The 9335-nt window shown below is 48.3% G+C and overlaps 1 protein-coding gene across 1 annotated transcript in view; it reads left to right on the forward strand.

Annotated features, from left to right (window-relative positions):
- Positions 1-8284, forward strand: part of LOC122923767 (glycine--tRNA ligase) — a 40088-nt gene extending 31804 nt beyond the window's left edge. Inside the window, exons 11-17 of the mRNA XM_044274603.1 lie at positions 217-324; positions 2820-2965; positions 3144-3229; positions 4556-4665; positions 5711-5804; positions 6933-7123; positions 8008-8284. Coding sequence (XP_044130538.1) covers positions 217-324; positions 2820-2965; positions 3144-3229; positions 4556-4665; positions 5711-5804; positions 6933-7123; positions 8008-8133 — 861 coding nt within the window. The 3' untranslated portion in view covers positions 8134-8284. The remainder of the gene's footprint in view (positions 1-216; positions 325-2819; positions 2966-3143; positions 3230-4555; positions 4666-5710; positions 5805-6932; positions 7124-8007) is intronic.
- The last annotated feature ends 1051 nt before the right edge of the window (positions 8285-9335 follow it).

Genomic DNA, 9335 nt, shown 5'->3' on the forward strand with positions numbered 1-9335 from the left:
CGTTGCTGTCTGATGGCCTTCGCTTTGGCTGCGCTGACCACATACTTGGCTTTCACACCCACACCTGCCGTTGTGTCCCCCATTTGTAGTAAATGCATTTTATAGTTGGAGCCCTGTGGTGTCACTTAGATTTTTCCCGCCTTTGCCCTGACCTATATTATAGGAGGATGATTTGTGTGCCTTCTTACTGACGGTCTCCTTTTGTTTCTTTCTTAGGGATGGATAGAAATCGTTGGCTGTGCCGACCGTTCCTGTTATGATCTTTCTTGCCACGCCAGAGCTACAAAAGTGCCACTCGTGGCCGAGAAACCTCTTAAAGAACCCATATCCTTACTGATATTTATACGTTCTTATAATAACTGGTGCGCTCGCCATATTGCCACCTGTGAGCGTCACGGCCTGTATTCTTCTTCCTTCAGAGCTGCAATCTCCCAGAATTTCCTGCATGCTCCGATTTGCATTCTGGGAGGTATCCTCTTTACACCAGGTGCTGTACAGTCATCTCAGATGGGCATGTTTTAAAGGGGGTTGTCTCATCACAGACAATGGGGGCATCTCTCTAGGATATGCCCCCATTATCTTATATAGGCGGTGGGACCCGCACCTATATTGGGAACGGAGCCCCGCATGGTGATGGCTGGAGGACTCCGGTTCCAGCCACCACCAAGCACGCTCCCCATAGAAGTGAATGGGAGTGCACTGCACATGACCACCACTGCTGCCATTCACATCTATGGGCCCAACGGACATAGCCAGCGCTCGGCTATTTTTGGCGGCCCCGTAGAAAATGAATGGGGAGCGGCTGCACATGCACAGTGCGCTGTCCAACACTTTTGGTGCGGGTCCGACACCTATAAGAGAATGGGGACATATCCTAGCGATATTCCCCCCTCATTGTCTGTGATGAGACAACCCCTTTAAGGCATTAGAGGAGCCCAGAAAAGCTATCGGTGAAATGTCTAAGGATAAACTTGCTGATTGTTTCCATTGAATTGTGGTTTCAGTAGATGGAAGGAGGAATCTTTTCCTATCACAGTTATAGCAAAAAATAATATAATACAGAGAGGAATTTATTCCCTGATCTACAGAAAAGCCTTATAATAGATATTCTAATGTAATGCCACATTTTGCCTGCAGGTGGCGATACAACACTATCATACTGTCTATAGTCATTGCTCGCTTTAAAGCAGGGGTGTCAAACTCAAATGCATCGGGGGCCGCATCAGCAGTTTGGTCACCCTCAAAGGGCCGGTTGTATCTGTAGGACTATGTGTCCACTCACTGTATAATCGTATCTCTAATAGTTAATGGTTACCGTATGTATATAATCGCATAAGGAGCGCTGACAGTGGCGTTGCTAGGGCTGGTGTCACCCGGTGCAGTAGAAAATGGTGTCACCCCCCCAAGCCCCCCCCCCCCTAGTAGTTATTAACCCCTTTAAGCGGTCCCCTGCTGAAAGGGGTTAATTATAACTACTGTGGGAGCAAAAGAGGGAATAAATAACTACACTGAAGAGGGGACTGAAAGGGGTTAATAAATACTGTTAAGGAGGGACTGCTGAAAGAGATTAATAACTACTGTGAAGGGGCTTCACAGTAGTTATTAACCCCTTTCAGCAGCCCCCTTCACAGTAGTTAATTACCCCTTTCAGCAGCCCCCTCTTCATAGTTATTTCCCCCTTTCAGCAGTCCCCTCTTCATAGTTATTTCCCCCTTTCAGCAGCCCCCTCTTCATAGTTATTTCCCCCTTTCAGCAGTCCCCCTTCACAGTAGTTACTAACCCCAGCAGTCCCCCCTTCACTGAAGGAGGACTGCTGAGTTTAATAAATACTGTGAAGACTGCTGAAAGGGGTTAACTACTGTGAAGGGGCTTCACAGTAGTTATTAACCCCTTTTTCAGCAGTCCCCCATTCACAGTATTTATTAACCCCTTTCAGTCCCCTCTTCAGTGTAGCTAATTATTCCCCCCTTTGCTCCCACAGTAGTTATAATTAACCCCTTTCAGCAGCGCCAGCCCAGTAGCCATTCACATACGGTCTTTCCCCCCTTTCAAGTTTCACAATCACCAGCCTTCACCTTTTTATCATCATTATCACTTACACTCGATACAGGAGCCGGGAGGATCAGCTGTGAGGGAGGCGGTACTTACATCTACAATCGCTCACCGAGAGGAGGGAGGAGGCAGGCCGGGAGGACAGGCGCTGGCAGTGTGAGTCATACAACATGCGCCCACGCCGCCTGCTTCATTCATAAAGTGGGCGGCGCAGGCGCGTGACGTATGACTCACACTGCCAGCGCCCATCCTCCCAGCCTGCCTCCTCCCTCCTCTCGGCGAGCGATTGTAGATGTAAGTACCGCCTCCCTCACAGCTGATCCTCCCGGCTCCTGTATCGGGTGTAAGTGATAATGATAATAAAAAGGTGAAGGCTGGCGGCCGGCGGCGGCTACGCGGGCCACATGACGAGGTCTGGCGGGCCGGATTCGGCCCGCGGGCCTTGTTTGACACCCGTGCTTTAAAGGCTCATTCAGCCGACCGTATCCGTTTTACGATCTGCAAAACGCGGATACCGGCCATGGAGCGTTCCACATTTTACAAAACGGCCAGCCCTATGGTAGAAATTCCTATTGTCCGCATCTTTTGCAGCCCCATTGAAATGAATGGGTCCGCATCTTATCCGCAAAATTGTGGTTGTCTGAATGAGCCCTTAGTTACTTTTTCTGCCACGTGGGACTTGTTTTAGTGAACCTCAGTCAGCGACTACTTACACATCCTTGCCTACCAATTTGCTTTCTGTTCTTTTTTCCTTAACTCCACTGAACAAAACCATAAATGTCGTCCAGTTTGAGGCTAATAAGGGAGCGATCGGCAAGGCGTACAAAAAAGACGCCAAGCTGGTGATGGAATATCTCGCCATTTGTGACGCCCGTTACGTCTCTGAGATGGAGAAGATTCTGGAAGAAAAAGGGTGAGGGCTTCCCAGGCCAAGGTGGGGGAGGTTGGCGCACGGGTGATGTTAAAGGGGTTGTCTCATCCCTGTCCATCTGCACCACTAGGACCTATAGACATCACTTCCAGACCATCGGGTGTCGGATTATAGGACTCTTGTGTATATCATAGTTATCGGCGTACTCTCTCTTTTTCAGGGAATTCACTATTGAAACAGAAGGGAAAACGTTTCAGCTGACAAAGGACATGGTCGGCGTGAAGAAATTTCAGAAAACGATACATGGTAAAGTAATAGACTGTTCTTTCTGTCCACACTGGTGTGATGTGGGTGTTGGGATAGACCAGGCCCCCTCCCTGTGTACCGACCGATCAGCGCACTCCTTTACTGAAATACTCTGTGCTGCTGTGGACCCTCCTCCTTCCACTGTGTACCTCTTGCATGATACGGTCTCGGTCACACACAGCCTTGTCCTCACTGTTGTCACCACTGCTGACTTCTCTGCTGAAATACTTTGTGCTTCCTTCCTCCCACGTGCCCTCATTCTCCTCCTCATATTGTCACAGCCCTGTCCTCACTAACGTCACATGAATAAACATGCCACCTCACATAGATCACTGCTCTCCTGAAATGCTCTGTGCTGCTTCCTCCTTCCATGCATTTTTCTTGTATAGTCCTCAAAAGGTTGCATGCATTGCTGGTTTATTGCCCTAAAAAGTCCCCTCTAGTTGCTGCAGCTGTCTCTGTGCCGCCTAGCCCTCGGTCGTGCCCCCTAGCCCTCGGTCGTGCCGCCTGCCCTTAGTTATATCCTCCCCCTCAAGCCTCTTTAGCTGCATTGAGACAAATAATCAAGTTCCTTGAAGGGTTCACTTTCTTCGTACCCACAATATCTCTGCTGCGTGCACGAATCTCATTATTCCTTCCGCCCTGCGTCTCCCATTAAACGCCCGTCGCGCCCTCTCTCTTTCTCCCCCTATTCAGAAGCTTGGTACAAATAAACCACTTGGCGTCCCTGTGCCCGGCCCTCAAGGCTTGTGCCATTGTGCACCATTCTGATCATGAGAAAACAGAGGCGGTGAACGGCGCTGACCCCGCGTCCCACGCTCACCACTCTCTGCTGAAAACCTTCTCCGCTCGGGAACATTCCAAATCGGCTTTTAAACAGTCGCCATGGAAACTGCCAGGAACGGAATCCGGGGTCGTCCAAAACATGAAAAATAAATTTACAAACTCTGACATTTATTTGATTTTCAGAATTTCAAGCTTAGGAAGTTTTCTCTGCATTTATCTCATTCTTACCCCTCTAAAGAGCAGAGCAGCGGCGCACTGCCAGTATGTGGAGCGGTTGTTTCAAAGCCTGAGGCTGCACTACTGAGAGAGACAGTCAGGTGCCATTCAGATCAATATCTACATTCTGCCTAACTTCTATATGTCTGATCACTGGTTTGCTGCCACACGAGGTCTGCATGCCAACCCTGCACCTGACAGGTCAGAAGCGGACATGTTTGTCAGACTGTCAGTAGTGCAGCCTCAGGCCTCTTGGAATGATAGATCAACGCCGTCCAGTTGCATTGTGTGGTTGCTGAACTCTTCTGTCTTGTGCTTTTTCAGTGGAGGAAATTGTTCCAAATGTAATTGAGCCCTCATTTGGTCTTGGAAGAATCATGTACACCGTTTTCGAGCACACATTCCAGGTCCGACAAGGGGACGAGCAGAGGACGGTAAGGAGAGCGCCGCTGATCCCTGAAATTCAGCCTTGCTGGGTGACAACTTGGTGGGGGGGAAAACTTTTGCGGACATCCAGCTGGTGTCAGGAGTCTTTGAATGAGCCCTCCTCCAGATGACTTACAAGGTTGCTCCCTATAGGGGGCCCAGGGGATGCTGGAGGAGAGGTAATGTGTAACAGCTGACCTATTGGCTGTAACCCAGCTTTCCCAGCATCAGATACGACCGAAAGCAAAGGCCACCAAACAGAAGGGTTAACCACTTTCAGAAGTGGAGCATAGACGTCACATGACTTTGTACTCCTGCCAAATTATAGGGATGTTATGGAAGTGGAGGAGGTGGGAGCCTGACACCCATTTGCTGGTGTGGGAGAATAGTTGTCAGTGATGCTACAACATAGGCACTTTTATAGTGAGCACAAGAGCCGTATGACATTTAAATGGCCAGAGACACCTTTTAATGGCTTCTGATTCCACTGCACTGTGTTTTTTTGTTAATTTACTTCCAAAATTAAGCAAGTTTCTAATAAAAAATTTCCCACCGTTTTGCTCCTGCAGAGTGTGTATGTAAGTCCTCCACCTGGCTGCAGAATGCGAAATAAATCGGTCACAGCTCTGCTCCTGTTTCTGACAGCTCTCTGTGCTCTCCCCCCCTCCCTTCTCTCAGTTTTGGAGAGGGGGACAAGTGGGGGGGGGGGGGGGGGGGGGGGGTGATAATCCAGACTCTGCAGGAGGAGGGAGGGGGATCACATACTCTTCACCTGTTATGAGCCGTAGATGTAGAAATCAGTCCAATGCGGATACATTGAGCTAGAGCTAGTGAAGTCAGCAGCATCCAGGACACACAGATCACATCCAGCTTATACTACTGTGAGGGACACATCCACATGAGAAATCTGATACTAGATTCAGACTGTGCTCTGAATATCACTTTGGGTGACTGGCTCCTCGGATTAGCTTATGTTTGGTCATTATAACATTGTACTGGTGACTTTTGAACTCTACAGTCAGTAACAAGCTTTTTTTATTCTCTTCTTCGTAGTATTTTACTTTTCCAGCTACTGTAGCGCCATACAAGTGTTCGGTGCTCCCGCTAAGCCAAAATCAAGAGTTCATACCATTTGTCAAGGAGCTGTGTAAGTGTCTGCATCGGACCTGTCTAAACATCCAGCGTTGTCCTAGTTCTCACCCTACGGCCCCGATGCCTCATTTCTTGAGTGAAGTTATGCGAGTTAGAAATCTCAGCCACCACCAGGGGGCGCTCCGTGTCTGCAAGTCATTAGGAGCTTTGCACAGCTGTCAGCAACGAGTGTATGTGGGGAATGTCCTTCTCGGGCCTAAAGAAACAAGGCATCAAAGCCTGATCAAATATATTAGAAAACTGCCCAAAATCGTATGAACTGTGGATTTCTTAGAAGAAAAACTTGCAGTGTTAGTGTCCTTTTTAAGCAATATGTATGGCTTTTATACATAAAAAGTTTTTTTGTTGTTAGGGGAAGGGGACAGACCAAATAGAAAAGTGACTGGGTGGTGGTCTCCAACATGTAGCTCTGCTGCTGATGCAGAACTACAACTCTCAGCAGGGCATGGATAGATCAGTGGTCATTACTTTATGGGGTTACCTCACCTCCAACATTGGTGGCATATAGGGATGAGCAGGGATTAAACATCTGAAGTCGATTCGCCTAATATTTTGTCTGAATACTGTATGGTGCAGGAGCGCTCCGTACTGTATTAGAATGTATTGGCTCCGATGAGCCGAAGTTATAAGTTCTCGAAGTCTCGTGAGACTTTGTGCAATAACTTCATAAATTAATTTCTACTGTAAAAAAACATTTCCCGAACTTTGGTTCGGTTACAAGGTACCACTTGGACCCGAGGAAAATGTTTTTTTACAGTAGAAATTAATTTATGAAGTTATTGCACAAAGTCTCACGAGACTTCGAGAAGTAATAACTTCGGCTCATAGGAGCCAATACATTCTAATAGTGTACACCGTTTTCGAGCACACATTCCAGGTCCGACAAGTGCTCCTGCTCCGTGCAGTATTCAAACGAAGTATTATTCAGATGTTTCATCCAAAGTTGATTTGCTCATCCCTATTGCTGGGATGCAGAGCTCCACAGTGGACAGCCACCTGCTCCGCTTAGATTTTAGACCCTGTAGCCTGAGAGCTAACGGGAAACCAGCAGAATTCTGAATGCAGCTCTGGGTGTGACTGGAATGAATGATCCGCCATACTAATACTTTGCCTTTCTCTGCAGCCGAAGCTTTAACCAGGAACGGGGTCTCGCACAAAGTAGACGACTCATCTGGATCCATCGGGAGGCGCTATGCCCGGACAGATGAAATCGGCGTGGCCTTCGGTATCACAATAGACTTCGACACAGTGAATCGGACTCCACACACGGCCACGCTCCGAGACCGTGACACAATGAGACAGATCAGGGCCGAGGTAAGGAGCCTCTTTGTGCAGCCATGTCCTTGACTGTCATGTGACCCTAGAAGTAGTCACTTGTCACTCAAGAACAGTGTATACTCCACCCACTCCATTCTTAAAGGAACAGTAAACTCAGAAGATAAACACACACATTTGCCCGTTTGTCGCTCTGGATAGTTTTCTGTTATTTAAAATATGCCTGATAAAAGGGGTGGTGGTAAAAAAAAAAAAAAAAAAAAAAAAATATCACAGAAAAAACTAAGATAAAAACATCCTGCACGATATGATACAAATTTGCGGATGTCCCTGGCCATATTATTGAAGAAAACCACAGAAACAAGATAATAATGCACTTATTAAAGCAGATGCAAGCACTATATATGGACTAAGTCCTCACCCTGATATGATAATGTCTGAGACACTTAGTCAATATATTTTGATCAAAACACATCTAAGCCCGCCTACCGAACGCCAAGGTGGTCTCAGGTCAGGCGGGTCCTACGCTAAACCTACCTAAGCCATTGGGCTTCTATGTTCAGGAGCGCAGACACCGCACATATGGTGTGCTGCTCCTAGTAACCTCCATGTGCATCAAGCAACCAATGGGAGGAGGAGCAAGCACAGCCATATGTACCACCTAATTAAGGCGCTCATTGGATAGAGGAGGGGGGCAAAAGTGCAGAGGAATGCTGGTAAGGGGTGGTGGTAAGCTGACTGGGTCCAATATTACAGACCGATCAGTGGTGGAAGGTTTCTTCTGCTGCAAGCTGCTTCCCAGCCTGATCTGAATGGCGGCCTCTGGGAAGCACCTTCCCCTTTAAGGAGACGTTATTTTATAGGCCTGTCGTGAAATTCACTTTACTTTGGGTTATTTGTAATCCCGCTCGCTCTGCTTGCAGATTTCTGAGCTCCCGGGGATCGTCCGAGATTTGGCCAATGGTTTTCTCACTTGGACCGAGGTGGAAAAGAAATATCCAGTTTTTGAAGGACAGGAGACGGGAAAGAAGGAAACGACAGAAGAGTGACGGAAGGAGGAGACACTTTGTACCTTTTATTGTTAATATTAAGCCTTTTATCTAACTGACAATTAAGGGAAGAGGCTTCAAACGATGCTGCAGGGAGAGCGCCCCTCGATGGTCACGTCATTCCCAGTCTGTCATTAAACGTGTATGATGATCAGTGTCTTGTGTGAGGTCAGTTGTCACCGGTGGGAAACAGAGGCAGGTGTCTAACAGGTGAAAATCGGAAAACACTGAAATGACAGAGAATGAGGGAGGCCGCGGGCAGGGAGGGAAGGAGGTGGGAGGGAGGCTGGCGGGCAGAGAGGGAGGGAGGGAGGCTGGCGGGCAGAGAGGGAGGGAAGGAGGCTGGCGGGCAGAGAGGGAGGGAAGGAGGCTGGCGGGCAGAGAGGGAGGGAAGGAGGCTGGCGGGCAGAGAGGGAGGGAAGGAGGCTGGCGGGCAGAGAGGGAGGGAAGGAGGCTGGCGGGCAGAGAGGGAGGGAAGGAGGCTGGCGGGCAGAGAGGGAGGGAAGGAGGCTGGCGGGCAGAGAGGGAGGGAGGGAGGGAAGGAGGCTGGCGGGCAGGCAGGCGGAGGGAGAAACTCCAGGAGGCAGTCAGTCAAGAATAAGGAGGGAGGCGGAGAGAGCGATAGATGGAGAGGGAGGAGGACAAGAAGAGACTCCAGGAGAGGGACAGAACTGATGCGGAGAGATACAGCATGAGGTGGGGAGAGACCAAGTACTCACAATTAAGGCTCATGAACACAAACGTGTATATATATATTTTTTTTTTTTATCCGTTCCGTTTTTTTGTTTGCTTTTGCTGCCCATCTGGAACCATTAATTTCAATGGGGCCACGAAAAAAAACGGAAATGACTGTGTGCATTATGTTTCCATATGTCTTCAAGTCTGTTCTGTCAAAATATAGAATATGTCCTATTCTTGTCCATTTGGGGACAAGGATAGGCATTGTTGCAATGGATCTGCAAAAAAAACTGATGCAATACTGATGTAACACGGACGTCACCCGTATTTTTTTGCGGACTGCAAAATACATACTGTCGTGTGCATGAGCCCTTACAAGCACCAGTCCTAGCTTCTGTATGGGGGGGGTGTGGATGGATGATTATTCGGTGCTGGCGACGACCGGATTTTAGGTTAGAGTTCCACCAGGTATCGAAGTATTGATACCTAATCGATACTTTTAGACCCAGACGATACAATACCAG

Source organism: Bufo gargarizans, unplaced genomic scaffold, assembly GCF_014858855.1.
Source record: "Bufo gargarizans isolate SCDJY-AF-19 unplaced genomic scaffold, ASM1485885v1 original_scaffold_1878_pilon, whole genome shotgun sequence".
NCBI classification, from domain to species: Eukaryota; Metazoa; Chordata; class Amphibia; order Anura; family Bufonidae; genus Bufo; species Bufo gargarizans.